At 43.7% G+C, this 24,032-nt stretch overlaps 2 protein-coding genes across 2 annotated transcripts; one reads left to right on the top strand and one right to left on the bottom strand.

Moving 5' to 3' along the window:
• The first annotated feature begins 136 nt into the window (after positions 1 to 136).
• Positions 137 to 11,380, top strand: jmjd4 (jumonji domain containing 4). Its single transcript, XM_017686923.2, has 6 exons — positions 137 to 641; positions 1,443 to 1,608; positions 3,364 to 3,489; positions 6,013 to 6,280; positions 8,872 to 9,018; positions 10,625 to 11,380. Exons 1-6 carry the CDS (start codon positions 386 to 388, stop codon positions 10,937 to 10,939), a joined length of 1,278 nt encoding a protein of 425 aa, XP_017542412.1. The 5' UTR covers positions 137 to 385; the 3' UTR covers positions 10,940 to 11,380.
• A 2,087-nt stretch (positions 11,381 to 13,467) lies between these two features.
• iba57 (iron-sulfur cluster assembly factor IBA57) lies at positions 13,468 to 20,906 on the bottom strand. The gene is made up of 3 exons (XM_017686927.2): positions 20,515 to 20,906; positions 18,392 to 18,747; positions 13,468 to 15,616 (listed from the first exon to the last, which is right to left on the bottom strand). Exons 1-3 carry the CDS (start codon positions 20,853 to 20,855, stop codon positions 15,222 to 15,224), a joined length of 1,092 nt encoding a protein of 363 aa, XP_017542416.2. The 5' UTR covers positions 20,856 to 20,906; the 3' UTR covers positions 13,468 to 15,221.
• Between the last annotated feature and the right edge of the window lie 3,126 nt (positions 20,907 to 24,032).

The following is a 24,032-nucleotide window of genomic DNA, read 5'->3' as shown; positions in this document are numbered from 1 at the left end:
ATAATGGAGGGGTAAACAAATTGCTCTCCGCGCGACGCATGAAGCACTGCTGGTGTGTAGAGGCCGTTGTTTCGTTCCCTACGTCGCGCACTACGTAGTGCGTAGGGTGTCGTTTGAGACGCGGCCCGTGCCTGTAACGTGCGCCGGTAAACGAGCTCCTCCCGGTGCAGCCATGATGATCAAAACAGGCTTAGTTTTGGTTTCACGGCGATAAAAGCTGCAGAATTCGTCGTGACTCCGTTATAACAGGCGCCCGTGGGTAATAACCGCGTAATGCGCGTTGATATAATGCTTGTAACCCTGAACGAATCCTGAACAGCTCATGGATCTGTCTCTTGTACATAAAGCCGTGAGGAGGTCATGAGGCGCTTCGAGATGTCCTGAGATGGACAGAGAGATGTTTCACAGCTGCTGCAGTCTGGTGAAGATGCCCAGCAGGCGCTCCTGGCTGCAGTACCAGCCCTCTCACTTCGTGGACTACATGGAAAGAGCCACAGCCTACAGCAAGTTCTTCAGAAACTACCTGCTCCCAAACCAGCCCTGCATGTTCTCCAAGAAGTTCACAGAGGACTGGAACTGCAGGAAGCACTGGGTCACCGAGGAGGGGAAACCTAATTTCCAGAGGCTTCTGCAGGAGTTTGGTGAGCATATGGAGGTCATGGGTCCCTAGAGAGGTCTTAGATGGTCAGAGTCCACAGGGAGATCTTGGATGGTTAGAATTCATTGGAATATTTTGGGTGGTTAGTGTCCATTGGGAGATCTTAGATGGTTAGAGTCAATTGGGAGATCTTAGAGAGTCCCAAACCTAGGTTCATAGGCAATAATATGATGGCTTAAGTGGTGTCGATCAGTGTTGGAAATCAAATCTGCAGAAGAGGTAGCTCTCCAGAAGCAGGGCTGGTGACCACCAAGAGGGTTCTTTGAGTTTTTAGCAAAGGTAATGATTATATATATTGGGTGAACTCAAAGGACCATTGCATGCAAATTATGTTCTTCTCAGTGATGGAAAATCAGTGGTTTTAAAGAACTTCTTAAAAATAGAACCAATCTTAAGGGCCCCAGATCCACATTTTGCTCGATCAAGGCCAACTCCCTGAGTACCAGTTTAAGAACCTCTGCTACATGGACTAAAACAGGTTCCACCATTGTTAGAAGTCTTAGAACCTTTTTTGGTACTATATAGAACTCTTACTGGTAGAAGTGTAAGCTGGTGTAAACCATGCTGGGTTGACCAGGCTGTTGTTTTCAGCAGAGGTGAGGAACATTCATGGCTGAATCCCAAATCACCCACGTTTATACATGTAATAATCTGTTTATGTGTAGAAGCCATTACTTCGTGACTCCTTTCGTGACTGTGTAGCGAGTAGGAGGGCTGGTCTGGTCTGACTCTTTAGAAGGTTCTGCTGAACTGAAGAACTAAAACACTGTTTTGATCTCTACAGATGACACGCCTGTGCCAGTGGCCAACTGCAACGCTAAAGAATACAATGCCAACCCCAAACAAATAATGCCATTCAAAGAGTTCATCCAGTACTGGAGGGAATATATCCAGAATGGCCACTCCTCGCCCAAAGGGTGCCTGTACCTGAAGGACTGGCACATGCAGAGGTAGGAGCACCATCATACCAGCTATCCAGAGGTCGAGACCCAGGGAGGTGGACTACTACTCTGGGCTATTTGTACTTTCGTTCATTCCTTCCTTTATGAGTGTGGAGTGATTTACTCCATTATCTTTAAATATATACTGATTTTATTTCTGTATTTAACACTTTATTTCATTCACACCATGTGACGTTGGTGATTTCATAAAGCAAATAAGCCAGTAGATTTCCAACAAGATATCAGGCTTGTATCTTCATTTAAAATGACATAAGGGCTACAAAAAAGTGGGCGTGGTCTTAATTTTGCCTTCAGATGAGTGGTACAAAAACATGAGGAAAATTGATATATTATTCCATAGGTTATATGAATATTTACTTTTGATCCTTAATCAATTTAAAGGCCCTATATCATTAAAAACAGATTTTTTAAAGTAGAAGTATTGGATATCGTATGTAAACATTGGCTTTGTTTACATGTAAAGATTTTCTCCAATCTGATTAAATACATTCCAATTACAGATTTAGACTGAGGTGCTTATTCTCACTCTACTCAACAATCTGATGGAACATCTTTGTTTACACGGTCACTACAAGTAATCCGATGCAAAATGATGTGCATGTGTGGAGAACCACTCAGGGTAGACGTTACCATGACAGCGAGCATCCCGGGAGTCCAGTCAGAGTGAGATGAGCAGCAGTGAGCAGTGATTGTGTATTAACTGCTTTAAAATGACGTCAGACTCAGGAAAACGTCCTTCACACGTCCTTATTAAAGAAGGCCGAGAGGAAGACGTCGTGTTCTGAGACACATAAGCTGGACGTCCGTCCCACCGCCGTCTTTTAAAGATCAGAGCATGAACTTCGTCTTCTCTGCAGACCAGTTTCTGCTCCGCCGTGTTGAATGGTATAAAGGTAAAGGTTGGACGCAACACACATGCAGACCGGACTTAAACTTTCCGATAGGGAATGTAATCGGATTCAGGCGTTTACACGGATATCATTCTTCTATTTAACAGATTATTTACAGGATTACCCCCCTTAATCAATCAGATAGAAACTATTCAAATGGCCTCAATCGGACTAGACTATTACGACTGAGGTGTTTACATGGACCTATTGTATTCCGATTGAGCTATTAGTCAGATAATTAATGATCCAGCTGCATTTAAACATGGCTAATGTTGCAAAACACAGCATTCACTCCCTCCGTCCATACATGGAAACTAAACTGTACAAACAGCTAATATTGAATGTACTATTTCTGTGTAACACAACTGCCTACAGCAGTTTAGCCCCGCCCATTCTGTGCTGAAGTTATAGGGAGTGTTTTGGCCGTACTGCTTACTGAATGAGGCACAGCCAATTAGAACAGAGCTCATTTGCATATACCAGTCTTAAAGGCACAGTATCAAAAACAGTGATTTTTAATTTTAAGGGATAAAAATAGGTTGGAAAATTGTGGTGTAAAATAATTTTTTTGATTAATTAAACCCAAACAAAAGTGGAAAAAATAAAATACAAGAATCATGGAGAATATGGGACCTATGATTTACATCATATTCAGTAATATTGTCACTTAAAGTGATTATTAGAACTGGACCTTAACTCGGACGTGAAATACTGTAATAGTCAGGTTGTTTCTGCTTTTTTCTGGTTTTGACTTTTTCCTCCCACATTGTTCGTCCTCCCAGGCCCGGTCTGTTAAAGTGTTTGTGCCCACAGAGGAAAAATAGAATGAACAGGTCTGCATTTGTTGTTATAGGATGTTTCCAGAGCACAACGCCTACAAGACTCCGGTCTACTTCTCCTCTGACTGGCTGAATGAGTACTGGGACACCATCGAAGTGGACGACTATCGCTTTGTCTATATGGGGCCCAAAGGTTCCTGGTAAGAACAGAGTCATTACTACAGGGTAATGCTGATTAATCTTGGTCCTGCTGTTTCTGGAAATGGACAAGCGTTCATTAGCACAGCTAAAAATGCTAGCAACCACCTGGAACTGGACTATGTCTGCACTTTAGACCATTTTTATTGATAACAGTCACACAGTGTCAGAAACCACACAAGTCTGTTAGAAACACTAAACACCTCCACATGGTGTGATGACTCAGACATGCAGTTAGCATCATGCTAACTGATGAGGTATAAGCTTACAATACTTATTAGCTACATTAGCCTCATAATAGCCTCAAAGTGCAGGTGATTTGGCCTGGATTCATACAGATACTGCAGTAGAATCGGCTCTCCTTCTCAGTCTCACAGGGCCCAATGTGGTTGTATGTAGACTTGTTAGGTTGGGAACAAACCGAGGGAGGAATTTCTATATCAAACAATATATTGTGAAGCTGTAGGTCAAAGTAGGAGGCGCTGGTGTGCTCGTCAACATTGTCAAACAGACAACAAGCCCATCATTAGTGCCTGGATGTAGACTGGGATGAGATCCTGGGGTCACACTAGGACCTACTGGAGGGAATATATAACCCCAATTCCAATGAAGTTGGGACGTTGTTTGAAACATAAATAAAAACAGAATACGATTATTTGCAAATCCTTTTCAACATATATTCAAGTGAATACACTACAAACACAAGATATGTAATGTTTGATGCCTGCAACACGTTCCAAAGAAGTTGGGACGGGGCAACAAAAGACTGGGAAAGTTGAGGAATGCTCAAAAAACCTGTTTGGAACATTCCACAGGTGAACAGGTTAATTGGAAACAGGTGAGTGTCATGATTGGGTATAAAGGGAGCATCTCTGAAAGGCTCAGTCGTTCACAAGCAAGGACGGGGCGAGGTTCACCACTTAGTGAACAACTGCGTGAGCAAATAGTCCAACAGTTTAAGAACAACGTTTCTCAACGTGCAACTGCAGGGAATTTAGGGATTTCATCATCTACAGTCCACAATATCATCAAAAGATTCAGACAGAAAATCAACACTGAATGCCTGTGACCTTCGACCCCTCAGCTGAAGTTGTACAGTTGCTGAAGAGCAACTGAAGTTGTACATCAAGCAAGAATGGGAAAGAATTCCACCTACAAAGCTTGAACAATTACTGTCCTCAGTTCCCAAACGCTTATTGAGTGTTGTTAAAAGGAAAGGTGATGTAACACAGTGGTAGCCCCTGTACCAACTTCTTTGGAACGTGTTGCAGGCATCAAATTCAAAATGAGTGAATATTTGCAAAAAACAATAAAGTTTATCTGTTTGAACATTAAATATCTTGTCTTTGTAGTGTATTCAATTGAATATAGGTTGAAAAGGATTTGCAAATCATTGTATTCTGTTTTTATTTGTTTTACACAATGTCCCAACTTCATTGGAGTTGGGGTTGTATCTCCAAGTTGGCCTGGGAGCAGCTCAGGTTCCCCCGGAATGAGATGGAGGAAGTTACAGGGGTCGTCTGGGATCCTCTGCTCTTTCAAGTGCTACTGCCACCTCATCTGGATTAGGTGGTTTAAGAAGATGAATGAACATAGCATGGCGGAAAAGTCCCCAACGCTCCAGTGAAGCTTGTGGATATGAGTGTGTTTGTGTGGAGAGAACATTAAAATAAACACCTGTTAACTAGCAAAAGTGTTCACTAACTAAAGTTTGCTTGCTCTGCTTGTGCTATTGGTTGTTTTCCATTTGGGGGCGGGATTTAGAGAGCACCAAAATTTTAAGAAGCTTGTCCCTAGATGGTTATTCTTGTTACGGGCCCTGTAGCTTAAACCAAGAAGCTCAGAAACTTAGCAAAGCTCAGTGTGTGCCAGTTTCCTGGACATGGATTAAGCCTAGACTTGGACTAAATTTCAGTGTCAATGGAGAATGAATTACCAGTGGAAACTCTTTTTAGTCTAGTCTTAGGCTTACTCTGGGTCTGGAAAGTTTGTGGACACCTGCTCCTCCAGAGTTTCTCCTGAGATGTAGGTGTTAATAGTGCGTTTGTGCTGTAGTAACAGCCTCTACTCTTCTGGAAAGGCTTCTAGATGTTGAACATTGCTGTGAGGACTGGACTGAGCATTAGTGAGGTCAGGGTCAGATGTTGGATGGTCAGTTCTGGATCACTCCAGCTCATGCCAAAGGTACTGGGATGCTGGGGGCTGTATACCATTGGACATGGTGACTTTAGGATCACGTGCAGCTGCTCTAAAGCATCCCGTTCTATTGGTCAATGCTTTTCAATGGAGATTATACAAGCTGCGTCAGTAATGGGTGACCTTAAAGTACCTGAACTTAGTCATTACAAAGAGCGTCTGGATACTTTTGGATAGATAGTGTAAACATCAGAGCTAAAGTTAATGGCAAACATGTTTTGTCTGGTTGACTACATCTTTGGTAAGGAGGGCAAACTGGTTAAATTGTTAAATTGGTTAAATTGGATCCTCTCACTTTCAGTCCCGAATTCTTCCGCTTTTCTCTACAGGACGCCCTTCCATGCTGACGTTTTCCGCTCCTACAGCTGGTCCGCCAACATCTGCGGCCGTAAGAAGTGGCTCCTGTACCCTCCGGGCCAGGAGGAGTTCCTGAGGGACTGCCATGGCAACCTGGCATATGACGTCACGGCGACGGTGCTCAAGGACAAAGGCCAGTTCCCGCACTTCGAGGAGGCCTGCCAGCCTCTGGAGATCATCCAGGAGGCCGGAGAGATCATCTTCGTGCCGAGCGGGTGGCATCATCAGGTCTACAATTTGGTGAGGAGGAACTGAATCTGAAAGCTGTTTATGACCTCAGCAATGAGGGAGGATGATGGTCACTCTGGCTCTTATTCAGCAAAGTTGCCTTATTATTAAATTGTTATTATTCTTTTCTGTTTTTGTTGTTATTATTGTCATTGGTGATGTTATTCTATATAGGGTGATTCAAAATTCCCTATTCCATTCAGTACGATATGGAAATGTGTGGACTTGACACATTTTTCAAAATTGCAAACATAATAATAATAAAATAAGAAGAGGCTGAAATGTGTTTATGCTTATACGCCAATGTGTTTCCATTTTCAGTTAAATACAATATAATTAATATTATAAAAGCACTTTTGAAATGTTTGAAGCAAAAGCTGTGCTTCATACTGTCTCTCATTAGACTGAATGAATAACCGACTAAATGTAGGTATTGTGATATAAACCGAGTCCGTTCTACAGTTTCTCATTAGACTGAATGAATAACCGACTCTAAATGTAGGTATTGTGATATAAACCGAGTCCGTTCTACAGTTTCTCATTAGGCTGAATGAATAACCGACTCTAAATGTGGGTATTGTGATATAAACCGAGTCCGTTCTACAGTTTCTCATTAGGCTGAATGAATAACCGACTCTAAATGTAGGTATTGTGATATAAACCGAGTCCGTTCTACAGTTTCTCATTAGGCTGAATGAATAATCGACTCTAAATGTAGGTATTGTGATATAAACCGAGACAGTTCTACAGTTTCTCATTAGACTGAATGAATAACCGACTCTAAATGTAGGTATTGTGATATAAACCGAGTCCGTTCTACAGTTTCTCATTAGGCTGAATGAATAACCGACTCTAAATGTAGGTATTGTGATATAAACCGAGTCCGTTCTACAGTTTCTCATTAGGCTGAATGAATAACCGACTCTAAATGTAGGTATTGTGATATAAACCGAGTCTGTTCTACAGTTTCTCATTAGACTGAATGAATAACCGACTCTAAATGTAGGTATTGTGATATAAACCGAGTCCGTTCTACAGTTTCTCATTAGGCTGAATGAATAACCGACTCTAAATGTAGGTATTGTGATATAAACCGAGTCCGTTCTACAGTTTCTCATTAGGCTGAATGAATAACCGACTCTAAATGTAGGTATTGTGATATAAACTGAGTCCGTTCTACAGTTTCTCATTAGGCTGAATGAATAACCGACTCTAAATGTGGGTATTGTGATATAAACCGAGTCCGTTCTACAGTTTCTCATTAGACTGAATGAATAACCGACTCTAAATGTAGGTATTGTGATATAAACCGAGTCCGTTCTACAGTTTCTCGTTAGGCTGAATGAATAACCGACTCTAAATGTGGGTATTGTGATATAAACCGAGTCCGTTCTACAGTTTCTCATTAGACTGAATGAATAACCGACTCTAAATGTAGGTATTGTGATATAAACCGAGTCCGTTCTACAGTTTCTCATTAGGCTGAATGAATAACCGACTCTAAATGTAGGTATTGTGATATAAACCGACTCCGTTCTACAGTTTCTCATTAGACTGAATGAATAACCGACTCTAAATGTAGGTATTGTGATATAAACCGAGTCCGTTCTACAGTTTCTCATTAGACTGAATGAATAACCGACTCTAAATGTAGGTATTGTGATATAAATCGAGTCTGTTCTACAGTTTCTCATTAGACTGAATGAATAACCGACTCTAAATGTAGGTATTGTGATATAAACCAAGTCCGTTCTACAGTTTCTCATTAGACTGAATGAATAACCGACTCTAAATGTAGGTATTGTGATATAAACCGAGTCCGTTCTACAGTTTCTCATTAGGCTGAATGAATAACCGACTCTAAATGTAGGTATTGTGATATAAACCGAGTCCGTTCTACAGTTTCTCATTAGGCTGAATGAATAACCGACTCTAAATGTAGGTATTGTGATATAAACCGAGTCCGTTCTACAGTTTCTCATTAGACTGAATGAATAACCAGCTCTAACCCGAGTCCTAAACGATGCGGATGAAACGCGTGTTGTTACCTATCAATTCTCCACGGGGCACTCTCTTCACTCCTCCTCTCTGACCATCCTTGGGTTCCCATTGGCTGTCATTATATTTGCTAGGTTAAATTTACTTTTTGACTCCTCTATGCTTCGTCAGACAAGGACCGTTTTTACGACTGTCCATAATGGGTTTTTTAATTATTTAAGAGTTACGACCTGTTCCTGCTCGCTGCTTATCTATCTCCTCACTAAACGCTAGCTTGCTTTTAGTGAACAGGCCGTATTTCTTTACTTGGAGATGTTCGCTTATCTCTCAAGGTCTTCTAATACTGCCTGGCACGGACACCTCTCGCCTAGGAGCATTAGGCCTAACTTTCCTACCTAAGGCTGCCGGCCTTGATTAGAATGACTCTATACTCTATTTTAATCATCTTTAATTAATGATTGCTGCAAAAGCTTTTATTAATAATGACTCAAGGATATGTTTGATCAATAACCCCTCAATATAAACTGAGTCAATTTGACTAATTAATGGGCAGAGCTTTAGGAGGGCTATTCATTCTTATATAACGTGGTTTCTCTTCATGTCAGGAGGACACGATCTCCATCAACCACAACTGGCTGAATGGCTGTAATCTGGACATCATGTGGCAGTTCCTGCAGGAGGAACTCTCTTCTGTTCAGAAGGAGATAGAAGAGTGGAGGGACACTATGGACACTTGGCACCAGCACTGTCAGGTAACAGCATCACAGTCATCCATAAACCAGGTCATTCTCAGCACTGCTGTAACACTGACGTGGTGGTGGTGTGTTAGTGTGTGCTGTGCTGGTCTGAGTGGATCAGACACAGCAGTGCTGCTGGAGTTTTTAAACACCTCAGTGTCGATGCTGGAGTGAGAATAGTCCGCCAACCAACAGTGTCCTGTGGGCAGCGTCCTATGGGCAGCGTCCTGAGGGCAGTGTCCTGAGGGCAGCGTCCTGTGGGCAGCGTCCTATGACCACTGATGGAGGACTAGAGGACGACCAACACAAACTGTGCAGCAGCAGATGAGCTGTCGTCTCTGACTTTACATCTACATGGTGGACCGACAAGGTAGGAGTGTCTAATAGAGGGGACAGTGTGTGGACACAGTGTTTAAAAACTCCAGCAGCACTGCTGTGTCTGATCCACTCGCACCAGCGCTGCACACACTAACATACCACCACCACGTCAGTGTTACTGCAGTGCTGAGAAAGATCCATCACCCAAACAGTACCTGCTCTGTGAGGGTCCATGGGAGTCCTGACCACTGAAGAACAGGGTAACAGAGTATCAGAGAAACAGATGGACTACAGTCTGTAACTGTAGAACTACAGAGTGCAGCTATACAGTAAGTGGAGCTGATAAAGTGGACAGTGAGCGTAGAAACAAGGAGGTGGGTAGGAAGATGGGTCATAAAATGACCTGAGTGCTCTGATACTTTGCTCTGCATTGTCCAGTCTCATCAAGCATTATAAAAAAAGACCTTTTTTCACTATTTTCAGTGTGAGATATACTCAGTCATGGAAGCCCATAGTCCTGTGATCTAATATCCTGTGAAGTCTACTAGGCTTTGTTCACTCAGCAGGTAAAAGAGAAACACTGAATCTGACATTTTCAGTTCCGATCTGAGACGCTTTCATATGTGCTACTGAAATCCAATCCGTATCCGATCTGCAGCAGAACGACTCCGTCTGAACAGCCAGATCGGAATTCATGCTTTTTTTACGTCAGTCTGACCCAACATTCGTCATCATTTCTCTCTGCTGAGACTCAGAAACATTTAGGCTGATGTTTCTGTACTAAAATTATTAGAGACTCATCCAAAGTGCTCCGTGTTTGAAGAGATTTCTAAAGAAACGTCTGAACTCAGCTGCAGGAGGTCGAGGCTGCAGCGTCGAAGTTTAAAGAATCCGAGAATGTGAACCAAAGAAGTGACCACAGCCTTTTTACTGCTCAAACGCATTCTTGGTGATGACCCCAGCTGTCAGTCAGTGAAGCTTCATGATGGTTCCTCTGCTGCTGATGAAGATGATCCTCCGGGAGCGACGTGCAATGGTTGGCAGTTGTGATTGTTTACCTCTGGTTGAGCGGCGTGACGCAGCGTGACACTCTGTTCTTTTGCGGGTCAGTTTAGGAGCTGATCTGTTCAGACTGATGTTGCATGCAGATCACATTTAAAAGATAATCTGGACAGACAAACAAAACAATCAGATTTGAGCCACTTTTACCTGCTGTGTGAACGTAGCCTTAGACTCTGTACTGTAGACAGCAGACGACTCCAACATCAGTCAAACTCATACTGTGTTTGTCGTTGTTTCCCAGGTGATCATGAAGTCGTGTACGGGCATCGATTATGTGGAATTCGCCTCCTTTCTGAAGACCATCGCCAATAACCGGATCTCCTTCCTCACCTCTTGTCCTGGGAGTGGAAGTGCCTCCAGCTGTCAGAGCTGTCTGTCTGAAACTCTGAGCGCATTAGGTCCCCACCACTCTGCCTTCGACCTGCAGAGGGTCGTCCACGTCTTGGAGAACATGCTCAGCAATGAAGACTTTAAGAGACTCGAGCCGTCAGCGCTGAGCTTCAAACCAGACGACCTTCTGCAGGAGATCAGAGAGGCTGTCCACACCATTGTTTAAAACACAGTTCTTTTACCAGAAACATCAATCAAAAACTCCTGTGCACTGGACTGCCAGCTTATTGTGTCTGCATATGTCGTACCCACACTGACTGGCCTTTTTATCAGAAACAGCGACCTACAAAGTGCACCTCTATGATATTTGTCTCTGATAAAATGGCTAATTAGCTGCAGTGGACATACAAAGTGAACGCTCAGGGCTGACTTCCCAATCCTGGACTACATTTTCCTTTCAACTGAGAATCTCCATTCAGAATGTTGTGTAGTCCAGGACTAGGCTTACAGGGGAATTCTGCCACTCTAATCCTCAGTTTTCCCAACATTTCTGCATAATTAAATGGATGTAAACAGAGTCATCCAGAGCGGCTTGGTGTGAAACGCTCTGTTCTAGAAAACTTACAGAGTCAGAACTGTTCACATTGGTGGTGATGGGAACCAGACGTCCCCCTCTAAAAGCTCCTCACAGTGGTGGTGATGGGAACCAGACGTCCCCCTCTAAAAGCTCCTCACAGTGGTGGTGATGGGAACCAGACGTCCCTCTAAAAGCTCCTCACAGAAAGTTCTTACATGAACTGGTTCTGAATTCACTGCCTGATGACTGAGACGCTGTTTTATGAGTTTAGAGAACTTCAACTCCATTCATGGTGGAGGGAGACATGCAGGGCGCTGTGCGGCAAAATAGTCCCCAAAGAAAACTCATTATTCCAAATTTTCCACTATTTTCCATCATCAGCATTCCATATAAGCTCAGAAGACTCGTGTAGGTTCTCTGGAGGTTCTGGAGGGTAAATAAAGTGTCTATATCTGTGTTGTAGTCATGGCGACGCCTGGTTCCCATCACCATCACTGTAAAGACGTCTGAACCACTTCACACCAAACCCACTCTGAATGACTCAGTTTACACTTCACACTCTGTTATGTGTGAGTTATGGGGAATTTAGAAAAGTCAGTGGAATTCCTCTTTAATCCCTGTTCAGCAAGCCCGACCTCCAGTGCATTATCAGGAATAGAAGAATCTCACAGGCCTCTCAGGCTCAGGTGCTAAGGGTCAGTGTTGGTGCTGCTTGTGTATTAAGTGCATTTCAGTGCTAATAAAGCTCTGTAACCTAAAGACGAACATCTTGTGTCGGTTGTATCAGTTAAGAGACATCAGAGTGTCCAGACTAATAAGCTCCGCTAAAGTGACTGACTTTTGCTGTTTGAACTGAATTACTTATATTAAAGAGGTTTGTTCTCCAAACAACTGCAGTGACGATTTCACTCCAACACATCCTGCCGGTCACGTTTCCTTCTGTTTTTACTGTTGAAATACAGTAAACACGCCGCTTCTTCATTCACTGACTACTGCATGTGTGTCAGGATCCAGTCCTCGCGGGCCGAAGCTCTGCAGGCATCAGCTCACTGCCTCATCAAACACCTGATCCAGCTCATCAGCTAACTAGGCTTCATGAACTGAATTTCCTAGGATGAGGGTAAACGCTGATCTCCACAGCACTTTGGTCTAGAACAAGGGTCTTTAATTAAACTCAATAAGGTCCAGTTAGGGGAAAATTTCCTCAAGCGAAGGTCCAGAACATCATAACGTCTAAATTCCATTTACTGTTTACTGAAGTAGCTGAGTAGGAATATCAACATCTTATACAGTCGACAGCTGAATATCAGATCAAATAAAGTCCAGTTCGGTCAGATTTCAACACCATTTACTGAACATCAGATCAAGTAAAGTCCAGTTCAGTCAGATTTCAACAACATTTACTGAATATCAGATCAAATAAAGTCCAGTTCGGTCAGATTTCACCAACGTTTACTGAACATCAGATCAAATAAAGTCCAGTTCGGTCAGATTTCAACAACATTTACTGAATATCAGATCAAATAAAGTCCAGTTCGGTCAGATTTCAACATTTACTGAACATCAGATCAAATAAAGTCCAGTTCGGTCAGATTTCAACAACATTTACTGAACATCAGATCAAATAAAGTCCAGTTCGGTCAGATTTCAACAACATTTACTGAACATCAGATCAAATAAAGTCCAGTTCGGTCAGATTTCACCAACATTTACTGTCAGTTTCCTCTTTCTAGATCACGTCATGTGGAATAACTTCCCTCTGACTCACTTTCTTCTCTGACTGCTGTTTCTCTCCTCGTCCCTCTCCTGTGTGGCGTCACTCACTCAAGTCTCAGAGCTCATCGTAATGCACAGGTCTGATTGGCTGAGCAGCATCATGTTTACAGTACTTGTGGTTGGTCTGTGAGTCTCCTGGACTAAAGCTACCGTAAAGACTAGAAAAGTCACGCCGATTAAAACAGGACCACCCGGTCTAAATTAAATAATTCTCCATAGTTTATCGGTTATAGGTCCAGGTCCATATAGGACAGCATCTGGGTCCGGACTCAAACCGCAGCCTACCTATTAGTGACCTCTGGTCTTTGACACACCTGGAACTGAGGTGTGAACAGTGAGGTCCTTAATTTTCCTCCATCAACGTGTGAGGTGTGCAGTCAAAAATGCAGCAGCAGGCCAAGTTATTTATTCACACTTATTTATTTAAACATAACTTATATCCAAACATTTCATTTATATAAATAGAAGAAATCTGTATACAACTCTAAAACTGACCCATTCAGTTCTTTGTGAGCGTCTGGTTATTCAGCAGTGCCAGGCTGGAGCAGCACTGATGAACGGCAGATCTTCTTGGTTTATAATGATCTGGGTTATTAAAGCGGGACTGTGCGCTGTGCTCTGTAATCGTGATATGCAAATGAGCCTCTGACCAATCGCAGTGATGTTTACTGTGTGATCATCCTGACCGATTACAGCCCCCAGATGAGACTCTGTGGGTATTCTGGTGAATCAACATATTGAAGAAATCAAATAAACGGGAATCGTTTTGGTTAAAGCGCTGATCCTGAGCCACCTCACTGTACTGATCCTTCAGTGCATTTTTAGTGTATTCCAGTAAGGACCTTCCGAAGTCGTGTGGTCAGTCTGAAGCCGCGTTTCATGCCCATATAAGGAGCTCCAGGTCCACGGTGGTTTTCTTGGAGTGGTGTTTCTGGTGCGTTTTCTCCTGTGTATATTTTTTCCTGAATATCAATGGATCGTTTGCTGTTTGAGGTGATAAAGTAGCTGAAATACCTCACCTAATAGCCCACAAGCTCTGTCCAGTGTGGTAGTTCAGAGGCGTTTGGCAGGTTCAGGCTGAAGTAGCTGGTGTTGAAGCTGGAGTTTAACAGTGTCACGTTGTTTCTGTGCTCAGCAGCATTTACATTTTACATTTATGGCATTTGACAGACGGCCTGATCCAGAAGGACTTATGAGTTAGGAGTGGGATAAAGGGACTTAGGAGTGGTGTTAGGAGTCTTGCCCAAGGACTCCTATTGGTATAGTGCAGGATGCTGACCCAGGTGGGGATTGAACCCCAGTCTACAGTGTAGAAGTGTAGAAGACACTATGTGTCTATATTTGACACTATACCAACCACAGCAGCAGTGTTCGCCTGGCGAGAGCATGTGTGTAGCTTTATCAGCAGCTCTTTACTGACCTCCTAACTGAGAGAATCCAGTGACATTCAAGCAGAAAATGTATGCAGGAGAGCAGTGAGTGCGTGACCTCCAGAGGTCCACATTATCAGGAAACGGAGAACCTCACAGGCCTCTCAGGCTCGGCGCGTGTATTAAGTGCATTTCAGTGCTAATAAAACTCTATAAACAAGAGTGTCCAGAGTAAAAAGCTCTGCAAAAGTAATTTTATAAACTTCATAAAGCGTACGCAGGAGTTCACCGAAATTTCTTCTCAATGTTTGGCGGGAAACGGTCAAAAGTGGGACTTTTGGTTTGCAGCAAAACAGGAAAAACACAGATAGTTTGACTGTGAAAACAAAGATTAAACAGAAGTGCTCAAAGTCAAACATTGACAAAATATTGTCCATGTGTGACTGTTTCACGCTTTCTACATTTAGAGGAACTTCAGACATGAGCTTAACAATCTCTGCTCATGTGGAGCATCAAGACGCCCAAGAACATCTCGTCAGCTTATAGAGCTCCATCTCTCTGGGTGGGTGGGTGGGAGGGTAGGATGCGTCCTTTGTTTACCACAGAAGTAAGTTTTATAAAAGCATCGCTAATTTTTCCCATGAAGTTAAACTGCTTGGACCCGGAGTTCCTAATACGGGCATTCCACTGACCACAGAGTGACGCCAATGATGTCAGAGGTTTGTACGTAGTAAATAATAACAATCGCGATGCTGATATTCTGTCACTGATCTGCTCCTGACTATTTATTTATTTACTTTACTGTCCTTCGTCCACCAATCAGGCTCCGCAGCATGGACAGTCACCGAGGTCTGTGTTGAGGCTCTGAGGGTCAGCGGTTCATTAGCGTGAACAAGGCGGACGAGTCCGAGTCCCAGCTGACCCATCCCCGCCCTGAGCTTCCCCGCGGGTTTCCCCCCCGCCGTCTCCAGAGCGCCCCCAGGCTGCAGGCTCTCGGCTGGCACGGACAGGCTGAGGGGCATCAGGCGCTTCCGGACGACGCCAGTGTGGTGCGTGCGGGCGGTCAGCTCCTGACCGATGTAGCAGCCTTTACTGAAGCTGATTCCGTTCATGAAGACCAGGTTGGACTCCAGCGGCAGAGCTTCACCCGCAGGAAGATCTCCCACCCCCTCCGGCAGACCTGAGGACCACCATCACAGACATTACACACCAAACATACAGCCGCGTGCAAAAGTTTGGGCACCCCTGGTCGAATTGCACGCTGACGATTTTCTGACTGAAAATACGTGAACACACTGAAATCTGGCGTTATCTGCGAACGTAAGCGCAGTTTCTGCTTAACATGAAAAAAACACGAAACAAACATATAAAAGGTGTCATCACTTTTGCACAGGCCCCACTTTATATTTAATTCAGTGAATAAACAGCAACCATGTATTAATGGGGGCAGTCATGGGCTGGAGGTCAGGGAACCAGCCATGTGACCGGAGGGTCGCCGGTTCGATCTCCTCGACTGACAGTCCATGACTGAAGTGCCCTTGAGCAAGACACCTAACCCCCCACTGCTCCCTGGGCGCGGTGGATAAGGCTGCCCACCGTGATCACTGCCCCCTAGTGTGCATGTCTGTGGGTGTTTCAGTGCACGGATGGGTTAAATGTGCAAACAGAGACAAATGGCTGTAAATTCTATTTCTAAAAATGTGCACAAGTGTGTCTCTGCAGAAGACACATAACGTTTGACCATGACTGTGTTTATAAAAGTACTTTATTCATTTTATTAACTTCGATAAAGTATTAATTGTATTAATGCTAGAGTATTAACATTATTATACTTTTTTGTTTTGCACATGAGCATTTATGATCTCTATGATCTTCACTGATTATTATTTTGGTTTTTCATATTGTTAGCAGAGTCTAAATTAGAAACACCGTCATCACTATTGACTAATACCAATGACGCATGACTACTGACGCCTAATGACGACTGGATTTGGTATTTTATCACTGAATGGGCTCAAATGAAATGAAAAACTGTGCAGCACCAAATCCAACAGAACAGGACTGATTATGCTTCTCTATGATAACATTAGGGACGCATCGATGACAATGCTGGTACTGAGTATCAGCCCACACTGTGGTCATTTACTCAGAAAGACGCTCAAACACAAAGATCCACTACCAGTTACACCATCAGCTACTTCACTCTGAGCAGGCACTCAGTGAGGTACCAGACTCGGTATCAGCGAGTACTCAGACCACCTACTTGTACTCTGTCCCTAAATAAAACAGTTTAGTGTTCTTTAAGTACCTGACAAGGTCCTTGATATCAGAAAAGAATATTCTGACAATTACAATAACAATAAACATGGCCCTAAAAACGACGTTCTTACAAACTACAGTCGCTCTTAAAAAACATGGTTCTTCAAGCGTTACATGAGCAATTAACACAAAGAACCCATGGCATGATTAAGCAGTTCTTCGAATTATGATAGATTTCTTCAGATTTATGGGGAATGCACTGCATTTGGGTCTGTATAGAACCTATTTGAAAAGGGTTCTAGATAACACCAAAAAAGGGTTCTACTTTTGTTACAATGTCAAGCTTGTACAAACAGAAGAACCCTTTTTGGTGCTGTATACAAACAAACAACATCAAACTGAAGAACCATTTCATGACACGAAGAACCCCTAAATCATGCAAAAGGTTCTATGTGTGTGGTTCTATATAGAACCGTGTGCTTGACCCTTGAAGAGCCATGATTTTTGAGTGTGCGCGGTCAGAATACGACACAAACCATCTGTTTATGAAGAAAACTAACGGAAAGTAAGAAAGCAGGAGGTAATTAACAGAAAGCAGATCAGCCAAGGATTCTGGGAAGCTCCGCCCCTCCACGATAATATATACATTTAGTTTATATAAATTAAACGCTGAGTTTTACTGTTTATTAGTTTTAAGAAGTCTGACGTTCCGAGCTGCTGATCATATCAGTCAGTGAAGCCCTGTTTGACTGAAAATAGAGAAAACATTCAAATACAACACTATATATTATAAACACCGGTCAGACAGAACATCCTGACCACCTCCTCTTTACGCTCACTGTCCACTTTATCAGCTCCACTTACTGTATAGCTGCACTCTGTAGTTCTACAGTTACAGACTATAGTCCATCTGTTTCTCTGATACTCTGTTACCCTGTTCTTCAGTGGTCAGGACCCCCATGGACCCTCACAGAGCAGGTACTGTTTGGGTGGTGGGTCATTCTCAGCACTGCAGTAACACTGACGTGGTGGTGGTGTGTTAGTGTGTGTTGTGCTGGTCTGAGTGGATCAGACACAGCAGTGCTGCTGGAGTTTTTAAACACCTCAGTGTCGCTGCTGGACTGAGAATAGTCCACCAACCACAAATGGGCAGCGTCCTGTGGGCAGCGTCTTGTGACCACTGATGAAGGACTAGAGGACGACCAGCACAAACTGTGCAGCAGCAGATGAGCTGTCGTCTCTGACTTTACATCTACAAGATGGACAGACAAGGTAGGAGTGTCTAATAGAGTGGACAGTGAGTGGACGCAGTGTTTAAAAAAATCCAGCAGCACTGCTGTGTCTGATCCACTCAGACCAGCACAACACACACTAACACACCACCACTATGTCAGTGTTACTGCAGTGCTGAGAATGACCCACCACCCAAACAGCACCTGCTCTGTGAGGGTCCATGGGGGTCCTGACCACTGAAGAACAGGGTAACAGAGTATCAGAGAAACAGATGGACTACAGTATATACATAGTTACTAATATAACAAATACAGCACTAGAGATAACATTGAAATATATATATATAAAATAACTTAATCACTAAAATAAGAAATGACACAAACCAACACTACCTTTAATATATTGATTATTAATCGGTTTATTATCCTGTAAATCAGTGAACTGTATCTGCTGTATGACGTACCGATGGTGTAGCGGTGTTGGTGGTACTGCTCAGTGTCTGCCTGTTCACAGTCGGTGAGGAGTTCTGCAGGGTTCTGCGTGCTGCTGGTTATCATCCTCCAGCCCATCAGCTCAGTCCGGGGGTCCTGCACCAGCACCAGGGGCTTCTCCCTCCCCTCCTCGGTGGTCAGCGGGGGCTGCAGGCGGTCCCAAGCGGAGTTCCGGGGCAGCAGAGCCCACAGAGAGAGATCGTCCCGCGGGGTCACCGTCACTTTACGACGGATCTTATACACCTTCAGGTGTCGAGTCATGGAGTCTACAACCGAGCTGTCACACTCCAGGAGAACCCCACTCAGGTCATCCGAAGGTTCCTTCAGCCTGGACAAACAAGAAATCACACAGTGGGCATCGGTCAGTACAGCTGAGGAAGATAATTCATAATCAGGCCAGTGACTCTGCGGCTCTGCGACAGTCGGTATTCAGTATTCAGTATTTTGTAGTCTGTAATCAGTATTAGGTATCCGGTATTCAGTATATAGTATTCAGTATTAGGTATCCAGTATTAGGTATATGGTATTCAGTATTCAGTATTTTGTAGTCTGTAATCAGTATTAGGTATCCGGTATTCAGTATATGGTATTCAGTATTAGGTATCCAGTATTCTGTATATGGTATTCAGTATTAGGTATCCGGTATTCTGTATTCAGTATTAGGTATCTGGTATTCTGTATTTATATTAGCCTTAATAAAGTTAATAGGTCAGCAGTAATAAAGCTACTGAACCCCATTAATACATTTTTTAAAAGATTGTATTCATTACTTAATAATGTAGCATTAATCATGTTAATAATGTAACATTAATACAGTTAATAAGGTAGCATAAAACTAGTTAGCATAAATGATGTTTAGTATTAATAAAGTTAACATTAAAGATAATAAGGAAACACTAATAAAGTTAATTTAACATTAATAAAGTTAACATGTTAGCACTAATATTTAATAATTTAACATTAATACAGTTAATAAGTTAATATAAAATATTTTATACTTAATAAAAGTATGTTTAGTGTTAATAATAAAGTTAATATGTTGGCACTAATACAGTTAATAATGGAACAATAACAAAGTGAATAAGTGTGCCCAAAGTTAATGAAGTGAAGACAGTGTGTTTAGCATTAATAAAGTTCCTAATAAAGTTGGTAAGTTAGTTTTAATAATGTTAATAATTAAAGTTAAGTTTACGGTCAATAAAATGAAGGAAGCATGTTTAGCCTTAAAATTAATGATCAGCAGATGGTATGATTAAAGTTCATTTAATAGCGTTATTATTATTATTATTATATAGCTATATATATATATATATATATATATATATATATATATATATTATAGTTCCTAACTGTTCAGTTCCTTCAGTGACTGTCAAGGGTCTGACCCTTCATCCCTGACTCAACACCCAAAACACCCTCGACAATCTGCTGCAGCAGGACCTCCTGCAGAGCAGAGATAAGAGAGAACCCAGAGAACCGAGAGAACCGAGAGAGTGGCCCTTCAGCGGGTTCACACTGAAGGGCAGAGCTGTAACTGAGAGCTGCAGCTTGTTGAAACGCAGGGAATCATTAAAACACAAGTTTATAGACTCATTTTAGAATATATGATTTTTGTAGTTGAACTTCATTAACAACCAAGTCAAAGGCTGCAAATGATCTGACGTGTAAACCCACCCATCCATCCAGGCTCCAGCTCACCCACCCATCCATCCAGGCTCCAGCTCACCCACCCACCCATCCATCCAGGCTCCAGCTCACCCACCCACCCATCCATCCAGGCTCCAGCTCACCCACCCACCCATCCATCCAGGCTCCAGCTCACCCACCAATCCATCCAGGCTCCAGCTCACCCACCCATCCAGGCTCCAGCTCACCCACCCATCCAGGCTCAAGCTCACCCACCCATCCATCCAGGCTCCAGCTCACCCACCCATCTAGGCTCCAGCTCACCCACCCATCCAGGCTCCAGTTCACCCACCCAGGCTCTTATCAGGTGTCCTACCTTCAGATACAGCACAAAATCCCACAGCATGGATCTCCAGCAGAACTGAGGAACCCTGGAGAAGAAAGACCTGTTTAAGGTTCTCCAGCTCACCTGTAGATGATGATGTCGTAGAGGGTTCTGCCCTGGACGTTCAGCATGTGGGCGTACAGAGCCTGCAGGTCCTCCTCCAGCAGCGCCATGTCGTTGGTGATGACGCCCTGGAGGAAGGCGGCCGTGTCTGCTCCGTGGAGCTGGAGCAGAGCCCTGCAGGCCAGCCTGAAGCACCACAGCGGGGCTGGAGCTCCGTGTGGCCGGGCTGCAGCGCTCTGAGGCGGCCCGGGTTTCTCCGGCTCACCGCTGGAGGAGCTGATCCAGCGCGGAGTCGCTCCAGCCCGGCTCAGCCCGCACAGCAGGCCCGCTCGGACCACCCGGAGCACCAGAGCGGCTCTCATGGCGACGCAGAAGCTCTCAGAGCACTGTTTGAGTTGACATTGCGCGCTTCTTCTTTACCTCTCAGATCGCAGGCAGCGCAAACACAGCGCCCCCTACAGACTCGGCGGTATCACTGGATCAGTGCAGCACAGTCACACGTCACGGGAAGTTTTTTTAATAAGAACTATATAAATATATATATACTGTTAAAAAGCCCATATCCTACATATTTCATATATTCAGATCTTTTAATTGTTTTAAGTGATACTTTTTAAATCCTACAAACGGGGAAATCCCACCTCTGCATTTAACCCATCCGTGAAGTGAGACACCACATACACACTAGGGGGCAGTGAGCACACTTGCCCGGAGCGGTGGGCAGCCCTATCCGCAGCACCCAGGGAGCAGTTGGGGGTTAGGTGTCTTGCTCAAGGACACCTCATTCATGTGCTGTCGGCTCTGGGGATCAAACCGGCAACCTTCCGGTCACAGGGCCAGTTCCCTAACCTCCAGCCCACGACTGCCCAAAGTAGCTTTATGTAGCTTTATTCACTAAAAACAGTCATAAGTCATTCCTACATGATCATTTCCCACCCTCTATCATCACTGAGCACCCAATCAGGCTGGTGTTACCTCATATGCAATAAAGACTTGTATGTAAATGAGCTCCGTTCTGATTAGCTGAATCTCATTCAAGAAGCAGGGCTGAACCCATAGATATACATGCCTAGGCACGTCTACGGCACCGCCACGTTGGGGAGGTCAATTACAGAGCGGCAGCTTCAGAAAGATACTGTCCAGGATTCCACTATTTCAGGAATATCGCTCTCCGAAAGTGGGATAGGATTGTATAACGGAGGGAACGCAGTGATCCACGCTCATGTCTGTGGGTTGTTTATGTGTAGAGGTGGCCGTGTGGTCAATGAGGCCCAGAGAACCTGCTGATGTGTTTGTATTTTCTCTGGTTTTATATGAAGCTCATTTCATTTAATCGTCTATTCAGGCGGTCTGAACTTGATGTATTAGTTATTTATTTACACTGATGGGTAACGCTTTAGCTATGTTGTTAGCGTTCCTTAATCTGTGCAGATATTCATAATGGATTAACTTTAGCAGCTTCTTGCACGAAGCTGAAGTCGGCTTCTTAATCGCCAGCTTCTTGTTTGAATTTCCACCTTAAATGGTGCTTCAGCCGGCATCATGTTTGAATTTTCCCGTTCCACCTTAAATGGTTTGAAAAAATTCAAACATGATGCACCATTTAAGGTGGAACGGGAAAACTGGAAGAAGAAGCTGGCTGATAGGAAGCCACTTCAGCTGCGTCCTTCTCCCTGTGTTTTGGGGGTTTATTGTATTTTCAGTGTATTAATATTAGAAGAATATTAGAATATTAGAACATTAGGTGGATCTGCTGACCGTGTTTCTCGCGCTGAACTGTTTTTATCGTCCAGTACAGACTGACGACAAAAAACCCTAATTAAGTTTACAGGGACTCTGTGATGATCACGGTCAGTCCATGCAGTCCCATCATTATATTTATGTATTTGTCTGCTTGCTTGTTTTCCTCATGTCACGGATGATGATGATGGTGGTGGTCCTCAGGCTGCAGTATGAGATGTTGAAGATGTTCCTGCGGCTCCTGCCAGACAGTATCACTTTGATTTCAGAAAGAACTCAGAGCGACTGTCCCTCAGACGGGGCATTTCCCCCAGAGACGGCTGATATCCAAAACACCCAGCATAAGCCACAAAACAACCCTCAGAACCCCTCCACACCAGCAGAACCATCTCCTTCAGATTACATCTGACCTTCATCTGACTGACAAACAAACCCTCCAGCCTCCGACATCGAATTACGCATAAATTAAATGTTCCTGAATATTAATGTATACATTAACAGCCTCGCAGTGAGGTCATCTAACAGCCCCGATATGAAGGACAAACAAGCTGAGCTTAAAGCAACTCATGTAGATTACAGTGATGGTCACAGATTACTTTAACCTGAAACACCTGCCCTGAACTTCCACTAAACGGCCGCTTTATCAGAAACACCTGCCCTGAACTTCCGCTAAACGGCCGCTTTATCAGAAACACCTACCCTGAACTTCCACTAAAGGGCCGCTTTATCAGAAACACCTACCCTGAACTTCCACTAAACGGCCGCTTTATCAGAAACACCTACCCTGAACTTCCACTAAAGGGCCGCTTTATCAGAAACACCTGCCCTGAACTTCCACTAAACGGCCGCTTTATCAGAAACACCTTCCCTGAACTTCCACTAAACGGCCGCTTTATCAGAAACACCTACCCTGAACTTCCACTAAACGGCCGCTTTATCAGAAACACCTGCCCTGAACTTCCACTAAACGGCCGCTTTATCAGAAACACCTACCCTGAACTTCCACTAAGCGGCCGCTTTATCAGAAACTCCTACTCTGAACTTCCACTAAACGGCCACTTTATCAGAAACACCTACCCTGAACTTCCACTAAACGGCCGCTTTATCAGAAACACCTACCCTGAACTTCCACTAAACGGCCACTTTATCAGAAACACCTGCCCTGAACTTCCACTAAACGGCCGCTTTATCAGAAACACCTACCCTGATCTTCCACTAAAGGGCCACTTTATCAGAAACACCTACCCTGATCTTCCACTAAAAGGCCACTTTATTAGAAGCACCTACTCTGCACTTCCACTAAACGGCCGCTTTATCAGAAACACCTACCCTGAACTTCCACTAAACGGCCGCTTTATCAGAAACACCTACCCTGAACTTCCACTAAACGGCCGTTTTATCAGAAACACCTACCCTGAACTTCCACTAAACGGCCGCTTTATCAGAAACACCTACCCTGAACTTCCACTAAACGGCCGCTTTATCAGAAACACCTACCCTGAACTTCCACTAAAAGGCCGCTTTATCAGAAACACCTACCCTGAACTTCCACTAAAAGGCCACTTTATTAGAAGCACCTACCTTGTGCTTCCAGTAACGCCAATTTATTAGAAACACTTATCTTGTTCTTCCACTAACTGGCCACTTTATTAGAAACACCTACCTTGTGTTTCGACTCGCTGGTCACTCCTTCTTCATTAAATGTTCAGTGGAAATAGGTTTTAGGGCTCTGCTGTCGCACGTGTGCACAATCATACACAATCATGATTCATATACGCAGCCATTAAACATGCATTCAT

The sequence above is a fragment of the Pygocentrus nattereri genome, chromosome 2 (genome assembly GCF_015220715.1).
Source record: "Pygocentrus nattereri isolate fPygNat1 chromosome 2, fPygNat1.pri, whole genome shotgun sequence".
Taxonomy (NCBI): Eukaryota; Metazoa; Chordata; class Actinopteri; order Characiformes; family Serrasalmidae; genus Pygocentrus; species Pygocentrus nattereri.
Note: the sequence above shows the minus strand (reverse complement) of the source record. Positions and strands in the feature narration are given on the sequence as shown.

Excerpts from the sequence above, each read along its gene's own strand:
- jmjd4 (XM_017686923.2), top strand. The coding sequence starts at position 386 with ATGGACAGAGAGATGTTTCACAGCTGCTGCAGTCTGGTGAAGATGCCC. Across the intron at positions 642-1,442 it reads GAGGCTTCTGCAGGAGTTTG|ATGACACGCCTGTGCCAGTG; the intron begins GTGAGCATATGG and ends TGATCTCTACAG. Across the intron at positions 3,490-6,012 it reads ATGGGGCCCAAAGGTTCCTG|GACGCCCTTCCATGCTGACG; the intron begins GTAAGAACAGAG and ends TTTTCTCTACAG.
- iba57 (XM_017686927.2), bottom strand. The coding sequence starts at position 20,855 with ATGAGAGCCGCTCTGGTGCTCCGGGTGGTCCGAGCGGGCCTGCTGTGC. Across the intron at positions 18,748-20,514 it reads TACGACATCATCATCTACAG|GCTGAAGGAACCTTCGGATG; the intron begins GTGAGCTGGAGA and ends TTGTTTGTCCAG. Across the intron at positions 15,617-18,391 it reads CCAACACCGCTACACCATCG|GTCTGCCGGAGGGGGTGGGA; the intron begins GTACGTCATACA and ends GGTGGTCCTCAG.